Here is a 20,325-nt window from a genome sequence, read left to right on the forward strand (position 1 = left end):
TGTGGGCTTCCAAGCATCGGTGCAAAACGGTTGGGTCATCAGCGGCTGGAGCGTGGGAAAAGGCCTGCTTTCTGCACTTTGATAACAGCCTTCCCTACCTGGCTGCCTGTACTTCCTACAGAGCATAGACTACAGGGGCCGTCTAGAAGGCTGCCTAAATAGGCGGGTCCCTTCAATGCAGGAGTGGGAAACCTCAGGGCTATGGGCCAGATGTGGCCCTTCAGATCTCTCTGTCTGGCCCTTCAGACTCTCTCCCTAGTCCATGCCCCGCACCCTCGAGTGTATGGCTAGAATTGGGTCCTTGAACTCTGATAACGCTTTTTCCCTGTCTGGACAGAGAAACCTTTGACTTTTGCATGGCTAGAATGGAAAAGTCAAGAGTCACATTCATTGCTGTACCCACTTTCTGCCTCTAACCATGCCCACCACTGGCATGCGGCCCCCAGAAGGTTGCCCGTGAGGAAATGCGGCCCTTGGGCTGAGAAAAGGTTCCCCACCCTTGCCTTAATGGTCCTTGATTTTTTTCCTGCCCCCTGACCTTCTGCCTTGGGGTACAAAGGGAAGGTGTTCTTATTGCAAAGTGGGACACCCTCCCCTCCTCACACTGCTTTGGTCTTTTCAGTGCCAGCGTCGCCCAGGTTTTCCTCCACTGTCACAAAGTACAAAGATTACTGCCTGATGACGATAGACACGACAAGCTGGGGGAGCCCAAAGGCTTCCTTGTCGGGATTCAGCACCTTTGCTACTTCCTGCGGCAAAGGGAAGGTCACCGAGCTCCCCTTGGCCCTCCGGCAGGCAGCGCCTGGACTCTCCAGACCTGTGAGTTGTATTGGGGGACTAACCTTGGGCCCTGCGGGGCACGTGGGCTTTCTTCCTCCCTACAGAGCGAGAATACGTTTTAAGAGAGGTTGCATGCATCCATAGCTCAGTCATAGAGCATCTGCGTTGCACGCAGAAGATCCCTGATGGCATCTCTAGGTAGGGTTTGGAGTGCCCGAAACCCAGGAGAGCCATTGCCAGTCAGTGTAGACAGTACTGAGCTAGATGAGCCAAGGCTTTGACTCAGTGCAAGGCAGCTTCCTATGTTGCTCTTTAAATCAGCCTTTAATTCAGAACTATGAGGACTGGAACCTTGTTTTAATTTTAGGGGAAGGGCTGTCGCTCAGTAGTAGAGCATCTGCCTTGCATGCAGAAGGACCCAGATTCAGTCCCTGGCATCTCCAGGTAGGGCTGGGAGAGGACTCCTTGTTTGAGACCCTGGACAGCGGCTGCCAGTCAGTGTAGAGAATACTGAACTAAATGGACCGATGGTCTCTAATTCACTATATGGCAGCTTCCTGTGTTCTGTGACCACAACAGTGCTCTGGAGCAGTATTTCAGCTGGAGATGATGCAAAACCAGGCAGGGACATAGTTATTCATTATGTTCGCTTCCTACTTTTTCCTTAGAGGTGCTCAGGGCGGCATGCTTGGGTCTCCTCCCCTCTCACATTTTACCCTCGCAACAACCTGGGAGAAGGAGGTTTGGCCCAGGTCACCCAAACGGACACCGCAGCTGACGGGGGTTCTAAAGCTGGGTCTCTCTCGTTCTCTCTCACCTTTGTGTTGACGCTCTCTAACCCAAGGGCAGCCCACATGGAGCCCTCCAGTTGATGCTGGGCTCCCAACTCCCATCAGCCCTGACTATTGGCCAGGGAGCTGAAGGTGAAATCATGGCTGGAGCTGGTGGGAGTTAGCATCCAAAAATGCCTGAAGGGCACCACTTTAGCTATCTCTTGCTTCTGTCTAGACTGGCTCTCGTATCCTAAGAGCTCTGCCACCTCCAGGGAGTTTTTAGGAGCTTCCCAGAAGGGGCAAGGCCATTCTATCTGAGAATGTTTTCATTCCTCCCACCTTGACCTTTGTTCTAGGCAAAGTGAGAACAGTACTGGCGTATGGGATGTGTATTAAGTGTCAGGAACTGCGGGGATCTGCATGCAGCCCCCCCGGGTGGTGAACCCCTGAACTGCAGGGTGAAATGGCCTTGAACCGTTCCGTTAATACGGCGCCAGCGGGGTGATCAGCTGGAGGGGCAGCTGGAGCTCATCTTCTGGCGCGATCAGACTCCCGCTCAAGTTGATCGCACTCAAAGAAGGGAAGATCTGATCTTCTCCTCTGGTACGATCAGCAGGCTAGGTTCCAGACCCCCGTGTTACAGCTGATCTGCTTTTCGGCGGTTTTCGCTTTCCAGCGGGGGTCTGGAGCCTAACCTGCCGTATGAGTGGGGCCCTACTGTACTCCTCTTAGTTCATATCTATACAGACAATTTATATGACAAATGTTGTAGTCATCTGAACCTCTGTGCTTTTTGCAAGCAGTTAGGTCTGTCTAGGCGAACTAGTGGCTGGAGGTCCCACCAAAAAGCATACTAAGGTTTAGGGGTATCTCAGGAAAAATGGGAGTTCAACAGAGGATTATCTTTATAAATCTTATAAGATTTGTTCTTTAAACATTCAGCATCTTTACTAGTAATGCATACAGTGGCCTTAGTCATTGGGTCAGAGTCAGTTATGATCAGAAGTCAAATATCAGGTTTATACATCAGTATACATTGCAGTATACAGTTAGCGTATCTTAAATAGTATGCTATCAGCTCAGACTTGTACTTTATACAGGTTGCGCTGCAATAATTGTGAAGTTGTATTGCAAGGAATCAACATTAAACAAGTTGCATTTCCATGTCAATACATTTCAATCTCTTTCTCACAAAGAAATGGAATCATCTCACCCACAGTGATCTAAGTCAAGGCAAGCCTCAGACCTCCAGCAGCAATATTTGACAAGCTCTCCAGTGAGAGACTGCTAAAAGACTGCTCCAGAACTCCTGTATTTATAGGAGTGTCTCAAGGCTATGACCTTGCTCAACAGCTGCCTGCTTATCAGTTGCTGCCGCTATGCAGCATCTCTCTGTGCTGCCAGCTAGGGGTAGCAAGAGGGACCAGCTAACCTTCCATCTAGTCACTTTAACCAGAAGCAGATGTTTTCCACACCATATAAAGTAGCTGTAGTTGGCAGCTAGTGTTTTATCTCTTTTCTTTATACAAGCAAGAGTATGTTGGCTAGATTTCCAGAACTAGAAGGGGGGGGGGAGCAGAAACACTTGTAACAGTTTGGTCTGTACAAGGCTTGACTGGATACTGGGAGGAGGTCTGCATACCTGTACATATAATATTCTGAACATTAGGATTAATGCATACATTTTAAAGACTCTTAGTGGGGAAATTTACATACAGTGAACATGAGGTGAGCCCATAATAAGAGGGTGGTCTTCTCAGTGAAGTTTCTTCAGGCCGTGGACTGACTCTGGATCCTAGTTTGCATACTGTTTAATGCCAAAATAGACTTCTAAGCAGTTTACACATTAAAAAAACCATAACGACACAAACATGAAAACATAAATGCCCATAATTTAAAATGCACGATAAAAATAACCCCATTAAAATGCAAACATCTGTAATTAAAACATTCAGTAAAACAATCCCGTTGAAACAACAGCAATTACAACGGGAGACTTAGGTTGTGAGGGAACCAGGGAATGCCTATGTCAGCCTTTCGCAACCAGTGTGCCTCCAAATGTTGTTGGACCACAATTCCCATTTTTCCTGACCATTGGCAATGCTGGCTGAGGCTGATGGGAGTTGTGGTCCAACAACATCTGGAGGCACACTGGTTGCAAAAGGCTGGCCTAAACAGGTGCATCTTTCGGAGCCAGTGAAATGCCTATATGGATGGGGCCTCTTATGTTTCAGCAGGGGGTGCACTCCATAACACCAGTGCCACCAGTGAAAAAGCCACCTCCTTGCCACCATAAGCTGATTCCATTAGAATATAAATGGCTTTCTCTCCAGCAGGGCCCACCTCAGCAGGAAGGTCTTCTTGAACTCTGGAGGGTTTTTTCATTCTTGGTTGTTGCTTGATCCTGCCTCCTGGCTCACTTGTTGACCTTGCCCCCTGGTTCTCATTCGCCTCTTGGCTTATCCCCACACTGCTTGCCTGCAGCCTGGCCCTGACGATAGGTGTGTGCTTAATCTTCCACATCTGTATATTTCTTCCTGAGTTTTGAGGTTCTGAATAACTTAATATCATCTGTGGAGCTGTGCTGATGCTTTAGTGACTGCCTGTCCTATTTTCTTTAGTTTCCAGACTTCTGTTCTGCCTGCTCTCCCCCACAGATTTCAGTTGGTGCGTTAATTAAATCACACTGTTGCGTCAAGATTCCTTTATGGGCTGTGATTGAAAATAGGTGCAGAAGTGTGCAATGATTCCATGGCGGCTCAAAAGGGAATCCCGATGGTTATCCCATTTTTGCGTGTGCTAAGATTCCATCAATATGCATATGCACTGGTATGCATTGATAAAATTAAGGGGAGGAAAGAGACCCAAACGAAAAACAAACAAGCTTTTCCACACATGCCCTTTCTGAAACTGATTTTATAATTTTTTTTTTAGTTAAACTGAAGAATGGGTGGCGCAGGATGAGGGGCAATGTGTGTACCCATGATTGAGTAGAAGAATGAAATTGGAGAAATGTGCTCATTCCTAGTTGGTGGGTCTCCTCACTGGTCTTAGGGGAGGAACCCCTAGCAAATGCCTGAATTTGCCAAGCTCAGGCGCCAGCCCCACCTTAGAGTTGGGACTCTGTAGCACAGTTTTCTACCCTCGGTTTGAGAAGACGCCAGGTAGGCCTTAAACCTTAAAGCATTGAGAAAACCAGCACAAGGAAGGGGTGGGGGACTTAATTTGGCCAGGTGTTTTTTGTTTTTGTTTTTTGCAGCAAGTAATCTGCTCAGGGAGACATTATCAATTCTGCGGTGTCGAACAGGCCTTGCTCAGTTCTCTCAGCGCATTTCCAAGGCAACCTGTGCCGGTCCCCTTGATCTGTCGCTGCAACTCTTCTTGCGGTTATCTCTCCTGCCATTCAAGAGAATTCTAAGGAACTGTCTCCCCCTCCCCCCCTCCTGTTGTCATTCATCGGCAGGGCTGCCACTTCTAGACGAAAATTAGAGGTTATTGAGCCAGAACAGCAGCAAACGCCCTGACTGTCATCAGGTCGCCGCCACCTACTCAGGACTAGCAAGGCAGCCAGTTGGTGCTTATTAAACTCATTAGGGGGCCACAGATTCATCTCGGCCAGAGCTGCCTTGCAACATTCCAGCCGAGGGAGGCCAGCCTGCTCAACACACAAAGGATAAATGGCTAGGGGGAGTTTTTCCTTTAATTGCCACTCCCCCTTCCCATGGAAAAAGGGGTGGAAGTTTTGGCAAGTGGGCAGGCACGTTCCCTGGACACCAAAACACAAATTAGCTCACCTTGAGCTGGAATCGCTTATCAGTCATTATGGTGCAAGAAGCTTCATGTCCTCCAGCGACTGAATGGGGACAAACTGCTTTCACTAATCTAGGGAAGGGCCATAATTCAGAGTTTAGAGGAAAGTGCTTTGTGTGCAGAAGGTCCCAAGTTCAATCCCTGGCATCTCTAGGCAGGGCTGGGAAAGACCCCTTCCCTGAAAACCCTGGAGAGCCACTGCTGCTGCCAGTCAGTGCAGACACACTGTACTTTATATGGACCAATGCTGTGATTCAGAATAAGGCACCTTCTTATGCTCCTATTTAAATTGTCCCTTTACTCAGAACCATGAGGACTGGAATCTTGCTTTATTTTCACATGAGGAGCTCTGAAAGGTGGAGCCCTTGCTCTGGATACAGGAGGTCCTTGATTCCCAGAATCTCTAAGGCTGGGACTGGGAAAGACCCCTTCCCTCAAACACTGGAGAGTCACTGCCAGTCAGTGTAGGCTACAGTGGTCACAGGTAGTCACAGGATCTGATTATCCTAACCAACCTTGTACTACATGACCTTGCCTCTCCTCAGCGGTGGGGTGTGTTTATTTTATTTATTTTATTATCTGATTTATATCCCGCCCTTCCTCCCAGCAGGAGCCCAGATTGGCAACTGTGTGTTAACCCACAGTTCTCTGCCTCCTGCATCCACCCGCTTCCCTCCCCCAGAAGTTCACAGCAAGTAATCAAAAATCTGTTCTAAACATATTTTCTTTCAAAAGATGTATTTCTAAAGCCACTGTTATACTTTGTTGTTATGTGCCTTCAAGTCGATTATGACTTATGGTGACCCTATGAATCAGCAACCTCCAAGAGCATCTGTCATGAACCACTCTGTTCAGATCTTGCAAGTTCAGGTCTGTGGCTTCCTTTATGGAATCAATCCATCTCTTGTTTGGCAAAAAGTCTTCCTTCAGAAAATGGAAGTCTTGTCCGAATGAAGAAAATAAAAAAGAACACAAACTCTGGCAAAAGAAATGCAAGAAAACAATAAGGGATGCTAAAAAAGAATTTGAGGAGCACATTGCTAAGAACATAAAAACCAACAACAAAATATTCTATAAATACATTCAAAGCAGGAGACCATCTAGGGAGACAATTGGACCCTTGGATGATAAGGGAGTCAAAGGTGTACTAAAGAACGATAAGGAGATTGCAGAGAAGCTAAATGAATTCTTTGCATCTGTCTTCACAGTGGAAGATATAGGGCAGATCCCTGAACCTGAACTAACATTTGCAGGAAGGGATTCTGAGGAACTGAGACAAATAGTGGTAACGAGAGAGGAAGTTCTAAGCTTAATGGACAATATAAAAACTGACAAATCACCGGGCCCGGATGGCATCCACCCGAGAGTTCTCAAAGAACTCAAAGGTGAAATTGCTGATCTGCTAACTAAAATATGTAACTTGTCCCTTGGGTCCTCCTCCGTGCCTGAGGACTGGAAAGTGGCAAATGTAACGCCAATCTTCAAAAAGGGATCCAGAGGGGATCCCGGAAATTACAGGCCAGTTAGCTTAACTTCTGTCCCTGGAAAACTGGTAGAAAGTATGATTAAAGCTAGATTAACTAAGCACATAGAAGAACAAGCCTTGCTGAAGCAGAGCCAGCATGGCTTCTGCAAGGGAAAGTCCTGTCTCAGTAACCTATTAGAATTCTTTGAGAGTGTCAACAAGCATATAGATAGAGGTGATCCAGTGGACATAGTGTACTTAGACTTTCAAAAAGCGTTTGACAAGGTACCTCACCAAAGGCTTCTGAGGAAGCTTAGCAGTCATGGAATAAGAGGAGAGGTCCTCTTGTGGATAAGGAATTGGTTAAGAAGCAGAAAGCAGAGAGTAGGAATAAATGGACAGTTCTCCCAATGGAGGGCTGTAGAAAGTGGAGTCCCTCAAGGATCGGTATTGGGACCTGTACTTTTCAACTTCTTCATTAATGACCTAGAATTAGGAGTGAGCAGTGAAGTGGCCAAGTTTGCTGATGACACTAAATTGTTCAGGGTTGTTAAAACAAAAAGGGATTGCGAAGAGCTCCAAAAAGACCTCTCCAAACTGAGTGAATGGGTGGAAAAATGGCAAATGCAATTCAATATAAACAAGTGTAAAATTATGCATATTGGAGCAAAACATCTGAACTTCACATATACGCTCATGGGGTCTGAACTGGCGGTGACCGACCAGGAGAGAGACCTCGGGGTTGTAGTGGACAGCATGATGAAAATGTCGACCCAGTGTGCGGCAGCTGTGAAAAAGGGAAATTCTTTCATGGATGCCAGTGAGGTCTCCACGTGGGTTATAGTCCCCAATCAGCTCGAGACAGGAACCTGTCATAATTTTTTCTTGGCTCCTCCCCTTCTTACTGAGGTGATGCCAGTTCTGTTCCTGTCTCAGCTCGGGCAACAACCTTTGGCTGTTTTTCTCTCACTTCTGTAGACTATCAGCCTACGGCTCCTCTATTTTCCTTCGTTCTTTTCTATACTTCTTATTATCTTTCTCTTCCTCTTTTCGTACCTATTCTTTCTCTCCTGGCTGAGATATGGAAGCACTGCCGTCTTCTCAGACCGCCAGGACAAAAACCCTTAGAGGAACAGGGCAGCACACAGTGGCTACTGTGGTTGGATCCCTGCGAGGCCATAAGGGGTCAGGGCAGCACTCAGCTCCTGCTGCAGTCAGTTCCCGGCCGCCGTCTGTCCCACAATCCCAGAACAAGAAGGGACACAAAAAATCAGGGCAGCACCCAACTCCTGCTGCGGTCAGTTCCCTGCAGATATTGGGCATGACGGCAACAGCTGCAGCGGACGCGCAACGTCCGGCCAGGGAGCATAGGCAAGAAGCCTCACGTCAGAGCCTGAATTTCGCTGCTACATCGCGGCACAGCTCTAATCGGGGCGGAGGCCTACTGTGCGAAGTGAGCCTTTCACCACCGCCTACTGCCTCTTCCAGCTCCCTAATGATTTTTCCCGCCGAAAAGGCGGCGGCGGCGGCCATCTTGAGTGGCACTCAAGAGACGTGTTCGATAGAGCCTGCAGTCCAGCGCCATCTACTGGAGCAGCCGGACGACAGCAGATCGGAGGATGAGGGAACGACGGAAGCCCATGGGCGGTATGGCCCCCCCGTCTCTCCACCCCAGCTCTCTCCTCAGCCTATGCCAGCTCCTTTAATAACCCCTTCAAAGACGCTGGCACAGTTGTTTTCACCTGACGTAATTCGGCAACTTAAGCAGGCACTATTAGAGGAGGTCCCACCATTTACTGTGATACCCCCCAATACTCCACAATGCCCACAGCCTACGGCAGTAGCCGCCCCCCCACCATGTAAGAGACCACGCCAGGTTGCCAGACAGCTTTCCCCTGAGCAGACTTTGGTGGCTATGGGTATGGGGTATTATGAGCGGGACCACCAGGATGCCCTATCAGAAATCGGATCTACAGGGTCCATGGATGACGGAGAATGGACCGATGCCTCAGAAACAGAGGCTCAAACTTCGGTCAGACTATTTTTGGAAGTTCATTTTGAACCATTGTTAAAAAAGGTGATTGCTTCCCTGGAGCTGACTGCTCCTTCTGAGGAACAACCTACCTCCTCCAGGCCAGCTATGGTACTGCCTACTGTTAAGACCGGGCCTAAGGGCATTCCGTGCCCACCTATGCTGTTGGCTAATATTCAACAGGAGTGGGAGCTACCGCTATACCCCAAAAGAGGGACTAACTGGGCTAATAGACTATATACCTTAGAACCCAGTGTTATGGAACAGTTGCGGGCCCCAGAGGTGGATGGGCCTATTACTGCGCTCCTGTCACATTCGATCTTGCCACGGGATGGGGATGCTCATCTCAAGGATCCCATACAGCGCAAGTCAGATCTAGCACTTAAGCGGGTACATGAAGCGACGGCTATGTCCATAAGAGCCTCTGTAGCAGCTTCAGTATTCTCTAGGGCATCACTGCTGTGGATTGAGGACCTAGCCCCAAATCAGGAGCTGGAGGTCTCCAAGTTACGAAAGTCCATTTTAAAACTCTCACGCTGCATGGCCTTCGTAGCAGACGCTACTATGGATTCCTCACAATTTGCAGCCAGGGCTATGGCCACGGCAGTGGTAGCCAGGCGCCTAGTATGGCTTTCACATTGGGATGCGGACAATGCATCCAGATTTAATCTAGCTACGGCTAAATATACAGGTGGGAAATTATTTGGGGAAGACAATCTGGCGGAGGTATTGGTGGACAATAAGGATAAAAAGAAAGTTCTGCCCTCACAGGGGAAAGAGGAAAGAAAGCCATTCTGACGCTATACTCCCACTTTCCAGACGCATTCCTTTCGTGGCTCAAGCCCCTTCTTCAGCAACAGACAGAGTGATTTTAGAGGCTCCCGTTTTCCCTGGCAAAACCAGAAGCCTCCACAGAGATTCCACCAGAATAGACAGCAGTCCTACCAGACTAGGCAGCAGCGTCAACCACAACAACGTTTCTGACTCTATACCTGTCGGAGGTCGACTCAATTACTTCCTAAACCAATGGCAGACAACAACAAAAGACAAATGGGTCCTGAGCATTATCAAAGACGGGTACAGACTGGAGTTACATCAGTATCCACCCCCACGTTTCGTCTTCTCACACAGACCGACATCACTACAAAAAACGGAACATTCCTAGCAGAAATAGAGCACCTTCTACAAATCTCAGCTATAGAACCCGTCCCCATGGACGAACGGTTCTCAGGAGTGTACTCCCTCTTCTTTTTGGTGGCAAAAAAGGACAGTTCATTCAGGGGGGTGCTCGACCTCAGGTTTGTCAACCAGTTCCTGAAACGCTGGACTTTCCGGATGGAAACTATAGCTTCAATCAGAGAGGCACTCCAACCCCAGGACTATTTGGCATCCATAGACCTCAAGGAGGCCTACCTGCACATTCCAATTCACCCCACGCACAGAAGGTTGCTCAGGTTCACATACGACAAGAAACACTTTCAGTACAAAGCCCTGCCATTCGGACTTGCCACGGCACCCAGGATCTTCACCAAGGTGCTGGCAGCAGCACTCTCAGGCCTACATCTGAAAGGGGTGCACCTCTCCCCTTATCTGGACGACCTACTTCTCAGGTCTCAGTCGTTTACCCAGGCAAACAAAGACTTAAATCTTACACTCAGTTTCCTACAAAACCACGGTTTTTTAGTGAATGTTCAAAAGAGTCACCTCTACCCCACGCAATCACTTATACACCTGGGCACGGTGATAGACACCCTTGCTCAAACTATAACGCTGGCGCCACAACGAATCCGGGCCATCACAGACCTAGCACGCTCCATACGCGACCAAACGAAATCAGACTTGATGCGCCTGGCAAAACTGCTCGGGATGATGGCATCATCTATAGCAGTTACACCATGGGCCAGACTTCATTCACGTCCTCTTCAACATCTTCTGATCAAGTTCCAGAGAGACATCGCCTCGAGGCGACACCGTGTGATTGCCTTACCACACAAAGTGCATCAGTCTCTCACCTGGTGGCATCGGGACTCGAATTTGTCCAGGGGGATCCTGATACAGGACCCGCCTCGCGCAATAATTACTTCAGATGCCAGCCTCTGGGGCTGGGGGGCTCATTATATGGATCTCTTTGTGCAAGAACGTTGGAGTCCACCAGAGACAGCCAGGCCCATCAGCTGGCTGGAACTGAGGGCAGCTCACCTGGCGCTGAAGCATTTCTTTCCCAGTCTTCACTACCCCGATGTATTGATCAAAACAGACAACACCTCGACCAGATCATACATAATGAGACAAGGAGGGACCCGATCCAAGCTCCTCAGCGGAGAAGCAATAGCCATGCTGTCCTGGGCAGAGCAGCGCCTTAATCTGTATCGGCGGAATACCTGCAGGGAGCAATGAACGATCGGGCGGATTGGCTCAGCAGATGTCAGATATTCCCAGGGGAATGGGCACTCAACAGAAGCGTCTTCCTGATGGTTCAACAACACTTCGGAAAATTAGAGGTGGACCTCTTTGCCTCGGACACAAACTATCAGATCCCTCGATATTTTGCAAGATTCCACATGCGTGGGGCGGAACAGATAGACGCACTGACGGCGAGTTGGCCACAGCTCCTACTGTATGCGTTTCCACCAACTCCTCTCCTCGCCAGAGTCCTCCACAAGATCAGGAGGGAAGAGGCGCAGGTGGTCCTGATAGCCCCATACTGGCCGAGAAGACCGTGGTTTGCAGACCTAGTCCAGCTGTCTGTCAGAACCCCCTTCCACTTCCAAATCGACACGACCTGTTACATCAGGGACCGGTCCTCCACCCAGACCCAGCCTGGCTTCAGCTAGTCGCCTGGAGGTTGAACGGAGCAGGCTGTTAGCATTAAATATTTCACCTGATGCGACAGCAACTATCCTGGCGTCACGTAGGCCATCTACGCTCAGGATATACCAATCCACTTGGGCAGCTTTCCTGCGTTGGTGTACAGCGCATGACACCAATCCTATGATGGCATCCACACCACATATCCTGCAGTTCCTCCAGGACGGCCTCTACCAGGGTCTACGTCCTAACACCCTCAAACGTCAGCTATCGGTGCTTGCATCCGTTCTATCTTTAGACGAAGGGGTCTCTCCAGCGTCACATTCGCTGCTCAAGAGATTTCTAAGAGGAGCAACCGTTATCAGCGTCTAGTAGTGCACAGATTTCCTTCATGGCACCTCCATACAGTGTTGACCGCACTACAGAAATCTCCATTCGAACCCCTGCAGACGGTTCCTTTGCGAATACTCACCTTCAAAGTCACGTTCCTCATAGCAATCACGTCAGCACGCAGGATATCAGAGATTCAGGCTCTATCAGTGCAAAAACACCTCTGCATTTTCCATAACAATAGAGTTGTACTGAGGATCGACCCTAGCTTCATACCAAAGGTCAGGTCTCAGTTTCACCTGCAACAGGAGATTGTGCTGCCCACGTTCTGCCCAAATCCTAAACACCCCATGGAAAGGGCATGGCACTCCCTCGATGCGAGGAGGGCGTTGAAGGTATACATCAATAGGACAGCTCAATTCCGTAGATCGGAATCTCTGCTGGTATCATTCCATCCTCCGACTCTGGGCCACAAGGTGTCAAAATCAACTATAGCTAGATGGCTAAAGGCATGTATTTCCTTAGCCTACAGATCACTCAGTAAACCCGTGCCACAGGGAATCACGGCGCATTCCACTAGAGCGGTAGCCACAACAGCGGCCTTTTCAGCTAATGCCCCATTGGAGGAGATCTGCAGGGCAGCAACTTGGGCCTCACCTTCGTCGTTTACCCAACACTACAAAATGGACTTATACGCATCTGCGGAGGCCGCATTCGGTCGTACGGTTCTCCAGCAGGTTCTTCCTCAATAGACCCACCCTATGGCCGAGCTTTGGTACGTCCCACGTGGAGACCTCACTGGCATCCATGAAAGAAGGTACGGTTGGACTTACCGTGAACGGTGTTTCTTCATGGATGCCATGAGGTCTCCACGACCCTCCCTATGAGGGGCTGGGAAATCCATCTGCAGTCTGTGTTATCTGCTCTTACTCTGTTGTTATATCTTCTGATTTGTTCTTTCTATGTTACACTGAGGTGAAGTTCCGAGCTGGTCAAGAAAGAGAACTGGCATCACCTCAGTAAGAAGGGGAGGAGCCAAGAAAAAATTATGACAGGTTCCTGTCTCGAGCTGATTGGGGACTATAACCCACGTGGAGACCTCATGGCATCCACGAAGAAACACCGTTCACGGTAAGTCCAACCGTACCTTCCATGCTAGGGATAATTAGGAAAGGTATTGAAAATAAAACAGCCGATATCATAATGCCGTTGTATAAATCTATGGTGTGGCCGCATTTGGAATACTGTGTACAGTTCTGGTCGCCTCATCTCAGAAAGGATATTATAGAGTTGGAAAAGGTTCAGAAGAGGGCAACCAGAATGATCAAGGGGATGGAGCGACTCCCTTACGAGGAAAGGTTGCAGCATTTGGGGCTTTTTAGTTTAGAGAAAAGGCGGGTTAGAGGAGACATGATAGAAGTGTATAAAATTATGCATGGCATTGAGAAAGTGGATAGAGAAAAGTTCTTCTCCCTCTCTCATAATACTAGAACTCGTGGACATTCAAAGAAGCTGAATATTGGAAGATTCAGGACAGACAAAAGGAAGTACTTCTTTACTCAGCACATAGTTAAACTATGGAATTTGCTCCCACAAGTTGCAGTAATGGCCACCAGCTTGGACGGCTTTAAAAGAAGATTAGACAAATTCATGGAGGACAGGGCTATCAATGACTACTAGCCGTGATGGCTGTGCTGTGCCACCCTAGTCAGAGGCAGCATGCTTCTGAAAACCAGTTGCCAGAAGCCTCAGGAGGGGAGAGTGTTCTTGCACTCGGGTCCTACTTGCGGGCTTCCCCCAGGCACCTGGTTGGCCACTGTGAGAACAGGATGCTGGACTAGATGGGCCACTGGCCTGATCCAGCAGGCTCTTCTTATGTTCTTATGTTCTTTTTCTACTTCCTTCTGTTTTCCCCAGCATTATTGTCTTTTCTAGTGAATCATGTCTTCTCATGATGTGTCCAAAGTATGATAACCTCAGTTTCATCATTTTAGCTTCTAGTGACAGTTGTGGTTTAATTTGTTCTAACACCCAATTATTTGTCTTTTTTGCATTCCATGGTATCCGCAAAACTCTCCTCCAACACCACATTTCAAATCAGTTGATTTTTCTCTTATCCGCCTTTTTCACTGTCCAACTTTCACATCCATACATAGAGATCGGGAATACCATGGTCTGAATGATCCTGACTTTACTGTTCAGTGATACATCTTTGCATTTGAGGACCTTTTCTAGTTCTCTCACAGCTGCCCTCCCCAGTCCTAGCCTTCTTCTGATTTCTTGACTTTTGTCTCCATTTTGGTTAATGACTGTGCCAAGGTATTGATAATCCTTGACAAGTTCAATGTCCTCATTGTCAACGTTAAAGTCACATAAATCTTCTGTTGTCATTACTTTAGTCTTTTTGACATTCAGCTGTAGTCTTGCTTTTGTGCTTTCCTCTTTAACTTTCATCAGCATTCATTTCAAATCGTTACTGGTTTCTGCTAGCAGTATGGTATCATCTGCATATCTTAAATTATTGATATTTCTACTACTACAAATTTTTTTTAGCCAGGAAGTGCAAATGCAGGCAGACAACTAAGCTACAGTCCTTACATTAGTCCGGGAGAGTGGGGGGGGGGAATGTGGGCGGCCTCACCCGCCTGTCAAAATGCCCAGCAGGGGATCTTTCCCCGCTAGCTGGAAATGGTTTCCCACTCCTGCTTATACAGTGATGGTGCATGAAGCATCTTGGAGGGCATGGCGTGGCTTTCCTCAACCTGGGGGCCACCACGGAGAAGGATTTCCTATGCACCACTGGTCCTTGATCCACACAAGGTGGCGGTGTTGCTAATGGGGCCTCCCTTCTCAAACTTAACACCTTTTAAACTCTGAATATTTATGTTTTGCAGTGTGCCTCATTAGAAATCTCTGTCCAGTTGCCTCTTCGAAGGGACCAGAAAGAATCAGAAACAATTTCTCCCACTCAGCAAAGACACCTCTGGAAAGGTGCAGCAGGCAGGTGCAGTTTGAACATGCTCCCTGGTCTCAGTGTAGCAACCCAAAGGGTATTGAACTGAGATCAAGGCCCCCCTTGTCGAATCAGTGGCTGCCAGTCACAATGGCTATGTTCTGCCTCCTTTGTCAGAGACAGGATTCCTCTGAACACCAGTTGCTGGGAATCGCAAGTGGGGAGAGTTGGTCTTGCACTCAGGTCCTGCTTGTGGGCTTCCCTTTGGGGCATCTGGTTGGTCACTGTGAGAACAGGGTGCTGGACTAGATGAGCCACTGACCTGATCCAGTTCCAATGCTCTACTGATGATCTTAACTGTGCACTATATATAAAATAGTTGGCTCAGTTCTCTTGAGCAGGGCTGAAGGAAGGAATTGGAAAATTAGGGGGAGCCCATGTTAGAAGATTATCCATTCCCTGCCCTCCCCGACACACACACACTTGCAGGGGCTCTCAACCCATCCTAGTGTTCGTTTTGCAGGAGGGAACGACAGAACAACGGGTAGGACGGGGAGTAGAATAGACTGTCCCGTAGGAGGGCACTGAACAGGAACAATTTGCACTGCAACATTTTGTTGCAGGTCCTACCGGTAAATATTTTAATGATGCAACAAAGGGTGTAATTTAGTTGCCTATCTCATCCTCTCCATGTGTTGGCACATGTGTGAGTGTTCTATGCATGCAGAAACAAACCTCTCTCAACCGCCTTCCTCCTCATCAGTACCTAAGGAACTGCCCAGATCAGCATCCTAAATACTATAATTTATAAAACGTAACTAAATTCAAACGAGTGAACAACTGCAAACAAATAATGAAGCATGATAGGTGTCCCAGTGTTTTGGAAACAGATCACGAAACCATTACTGGGACTTCCTTCGGAGTTGCTCCTACATTAGAGCAGGATTCACTTCTTTACAGAAGGTGCCAGCTAGAATACAAAGCGGGGGGAAGGGGTGGTCCTTCCCAATATTCTGAAACCGGTCCTGGAATATGACATTTCCTGTTGTTGCTTTGTTGACACTAGCGATTCCTGGTCAAGCTGATTCGGAAGACCAAGAAACAACATTGAACAAGTGCCAAGCTGATTGCAGCCTCTGGACCAGTGAGACTTCGTATCTGGGAGAAGAGACAGAAAGGTACATGGCAAATTTCTGGAACGTATGTTTGTGTGGAGATTAACTTGACTCTGGTCCAGCAAGATGGGGTCTTTCTGCTCCCAATTCTCTGATCATTTCAGGAGAGCAACTGGACTTGAAACACTTCTGCTGTTGCAAGGCAGTCAGGCTAAACCTTGCCTCCACCTGTCAGAGGTTAGAGAGATAACCCATGCCTGGCACTTCAGTGCACTCCAGGGGTGTTCAATTAACTCTGAAGCATTTCCCCAGGTGTTGGTCACTTGGTTAAAGTCTTACCTTATAAACTGTTTGCATAGTAGCAAGGAGACAGAATGAAGGAGACCGGCTGTTTTCAACATCCAGAGTAAGCCTGCAAAAACGGCAACGAAAAATTACAGTGGGTGGTTTCTTCACACGCTCTTTTCAGGCCTTAATAAGCGCCTGAGTGGCATGGTGAAACACAGCAATTAAGAAAAAAAATTACTCTATCTCCTCACGACACCCAGCCCCTCAACCTATCGGTGTCTCCTCTCTAATAGTCTGATTAGGTGTGGGTGTTTTTGTTTTTTGGCAGGGCTCACTCAAGTCTTGACGATGTTTTGGAAGGCGTTCTCGGGCCGACAGCCGACAGCCGCAACCCTCGCGAAGAGCTGCCGTCCCCCATCAAGAGGTTAGTGAGGTGGCTGACGTTTCATTCATAACTTCCAAGAAATACTTCTTGCTTGTGGGAACGAAAAGGATGCCTGGTTTGTTGGCAATCAAGCTAATGCTGGAGGCGGCAGTGCCAGATTAGCAGGTACTCAGCAGAGGTTCCACACCAATGTTCGATGGTGGATTTAGGTATAAGAGAACCTTTTTTGACGGAGAAAAAGGCAAGAATGCCCGGAAGACCCCAGGCAGGTCTGTGCCAGCTGATTTTCATGCTGCTTGGGTCAGAGAAGACGTGACACTAGCTCAGAGGTGGGATAACTTGTTGCTGGATTCCTGACTGTGGTCCATGCTGGTTGGGGCTCATGGGAATTGGGAGTCCGGCAACATGCGGAGGGCACCGCAGTTCCCCTCCGCCGCACTTGCAGCTCTGAACCCAGCGCTGTCATTTAATTATCGTTATCATTATCATTAATAATATTTATATACCACTTGATATGCTAAATCCCTAAGTGGTTTACAAAAAACATAATTGTATCATAAAAATGAAATTACAAAGAAATACATCAGTAAAATTGGAGAATCCATCAATAAAATATTGTTAAATATCAACAAATAATAAAACAGCAGTATGATGTAGACACGGTCCCACACGTACTGCAGCGTTGCACACTAACACGCTAAACTCAAGAGTGCTGTTTCTACTTCTGCCTTGTTAAAAAGATGGTAAATGGCTAGCAATAAACTTGGCTAACCACTTGGTATTAAAATACACTAAAGTGGTAAGTGTGCTCTTCGGGAACTGAGCAATGAGGAAAGACAAAGCATTTTCAGGCACCTGCGATGCAACATTTGGTTACTCTGTATTGTAATATTAACCTAAAAATTGGAAATGGACTGCCTTCAAGTTGATTCTGACTCATGGTGACCCTGTGAATAGGGTTTTCATGGTAAGCGGTATTCAGAGGTGGTTTTACCATTGCCTTCCTTTGAGGCTGAGAGGCAGTGACTGACCCAAGGTCACCCAGTGAGCTTCATGGCTGTGTGGGGATTCGAACCCTGGTCTCCCAGGTTGTAATCCAACACCTTAACCACTACACCTAACCTAATATCTTATTAGTATCTTAATAGAAAACTATATGAGACATGCTATGTCTTATTAACCACAGACAAGCCATGCTCATAAACCACGGTTTGATGTTTTTACAAACCTTAGCCAATGTTAACTGTGGCTTAGTGTTACGTGTGAACCTGGAGCTCGTAGACAACACTGAGCCAGATGGACAAACGGTCTGGCTTAGAGTAAGGCAGGTGCCCTTAGGTAGAATCCAACTATGCTCTACTCAAAGTAGGCCCATTGAAATTGATGGGCCCAGTTGGTCACGCCCCTTAACTTCAGTGGGTCTCCTCTGAGTAAGGACTATTGTTGGACAAAACCCTGTGTTCCTAATCTCCTTTGAAGATCTCAGGGCCTGGGAAGGGATATCCCTATAGACCTCCAGTAGAGAAGTTCAGGGGACGGTGGCCCAGAAGAGGGTATTCTCTGCGGCAGCCCTCCCCACAAAGGTGCATCTGGCACTTCCACTGTGCAGCCTTTGTCGTATGCTGAAGATGCACCTCTTTAACCTGGCCTTTGACACCCGAGATATGTATTTTTGGGCCCTCTCTAGTTGTGAGTGTAATTTGTGTTAAAACTGCTTTTAATGATGTAATTTTATATTATTGAGACCCAACCTGAGACTACTGGTGAAGGGTGGGTAATAAATTTAATAGTAATAAAACAATATATGTGGGAGGAAGTAAAGTAAAAACAAAAATTATTTCGGTCACAGACCTATACATACACATCATAAATGAAAATCAAAACCGTATAGAGTACACAAAGGAGATATTGTGGGAGGAGGTGATCCTTCATGTAGGCACGGACAAATCAGTTTTGGTTCTCAAAATTTCCCATTTTCCAATCTTAAATTTAGCCTTCTACATTTCCACAGTATGAACATTCATAAAGCGTTTCAGTGCAAATTTCTCCAAAATGTATGTATTTTGACTAATATACACATTTTGCAAGCAATTTTCCAAAGTTTAATTGCATTTTGTATAGCTTCACTAACATAGGCATTTATATACACACTTCTGTATATGCAACAGCCTCTGTATTTTCCCTCCTACATATTGCTTGGCTGGAGAACTGCATCCCAAAATTCTGAGAAGTGCAAATTTCTCAGGATAGTTGTGTTTTGCTGGTCCAAGAAGGGCAAATTAGGTTGTTTCTCTCCTTAAAATGCAAACAGAATAGAAATTCCCTCCTTTGTCCCTACCTTCAAGCAAGCGGCGCACTGATGCTCCCATTCTGCAAGAGCGCACCTCTTGCTTCTCAAAGATGTACATTCTTTTGCTCCACTCCAGAGGTATTTCCCTAAAAGATGAATCTGACGCACAACCTCTCTTCCTAGGGAGATAAGTGCCGCACATCATGGCAACATCGAGATGAAAAGCGGAGCGGAGGACAGTTTCAGTGAATCTGAAGGTTCGGCAGAGAATGCCGATGATCTTTATTGAGCCATAAAAGAAATGCTAGACTGTGCCTCTTCATTAAGTGTTTTATGTTCATCCTCACCCCACCCTGAGCGTTGCATTCAAAATCCCAATAAGGTCAAGCAAACAAACTGAACGATGACAAGGCAAATCCAGGTTTATGCAAGTATAATCTAGTTCGCGGTAAAATCTTTTTATATCCATTAGGCCGCAATCTAAGAGAGTTGGTTATTCTCCCCCCATCCCCCAAAAACTGGCTGCACAGCAAGCCACTTTTGAAATTGAGGCTCTTCCTATCTATAGTATGTGAGTGAGGTTCCTTGATGCAGAGGGTGCTCAGAGCTAAAAGGGAAAACTCAGCAGCGTCTCAGGAAAACCCCTAAATCAACTTGCTGCCTTGAGTAAATGTTCGTATGTGTTTCTCAATTTTGAAATTTTTTTTTCCTCCATTGATGGAGGATGGCTTCCCAGTAAGGGTTAACGCCTGCCCTTTGCACCTAGGGCAAGGGATGGGGAGCCTGTGGCTCTCCATGTGATATTGTTGGACTCCAGCTTCTTAGTCCAGGAATTGCTGGATTCCATCGTCCTTGGTCTGGGTTGAGCCTCAGGTCTAGCTTGAGTGAGCTAAACCAGGACTATGTATGCTCAGACTTCAGCACCCTAGAGTCAATGAAGGGAAATAGCAATGTCCCCTATCCGTGTTACAGAGAGTTCTTATTTGGGATGGAATCCTCTCCTTTTTTACATTTTGTTTTTGTGTGGCCTCCTAGTGGTTGTTAACGATCCAATTCCTTTTTCCTTCAATATATTTTCATTTTTCAAATCTCCTCCAATATTTTTTGCTTTGCAGAGAATTACGGATATTATAATTGCTATTTATTCACTGATACCAATCTTATATTCTGAACTCTGTTGCTATTGCCTGTTTAAATTCCTTTTCAAGTGCATTACAGAGCAGATTAAGGCAGATAATCAAGTCGGTGTCTTTTCCCCCCTTCTGCTTACATTCAACACCTCATTCCCCCTGCTGC

At 47.2% G+C, this 20,325-nt stretch overlaps 1 protein-coding gene across 5 annotated transcripts in view; it reads left to right on the forward strand.

The window, feature by feature from the left end:
* The window catches only part of TEX14 (testis expressed 14, intercellular bridge forming factor), a 78,984-nt gene that overhangs the window by 42,350 nt on the left and 16,309 nt on the right, over positions 1–20,325 (forward strand). The window contains exons 24-28 of one of the 5 annotated variants that reach the window (XM_061605313.1): positions 623–819; positions 14,893–14,998; positions 16,018–16,129; positions 16,683–16,778; positions 19,213–19,343. In XM_061605313.1, coding sequence (XP_061461297.1) covers positions 623–819; positions 14,893–14,998; positions 16,018–16,129; positions 16,683–16,778; positions 19,213–19,318 — 617 coding nt within the window. In that variant the 3' untranslated portion in view covers positions 19,319–19,343. Of the gene's footprint in view, positions 1–622; positions 820–14,892; positions 14,999–16,017; positions 16,130–16,682; positions 16,779–19,212; positions 19,344–20,325 lie in introns of those variants that run through there. The other 4 variants (XR_009759888.1, XM_061605314.1, XM_061605315.1 and 1 more) reach the window with 4 other exon arrangements.

This window comes from Rhineura floridana, chromosome 21 (genome assembly GCF_030035675.1).
Source record: "Rhineura floridana isolate rRhiFlo1 chromosome 21, rRhiFlo1.hap2, whole genome shotgun sequence".
In the NCBI taxonomy this organism is placed as follows: domain Eukaryota; kingdom Metazoa; phylum Chordata; class Lepidosauria; order Squamata; family Rhineuridae; genus Rhineura; species Rhineura floridana.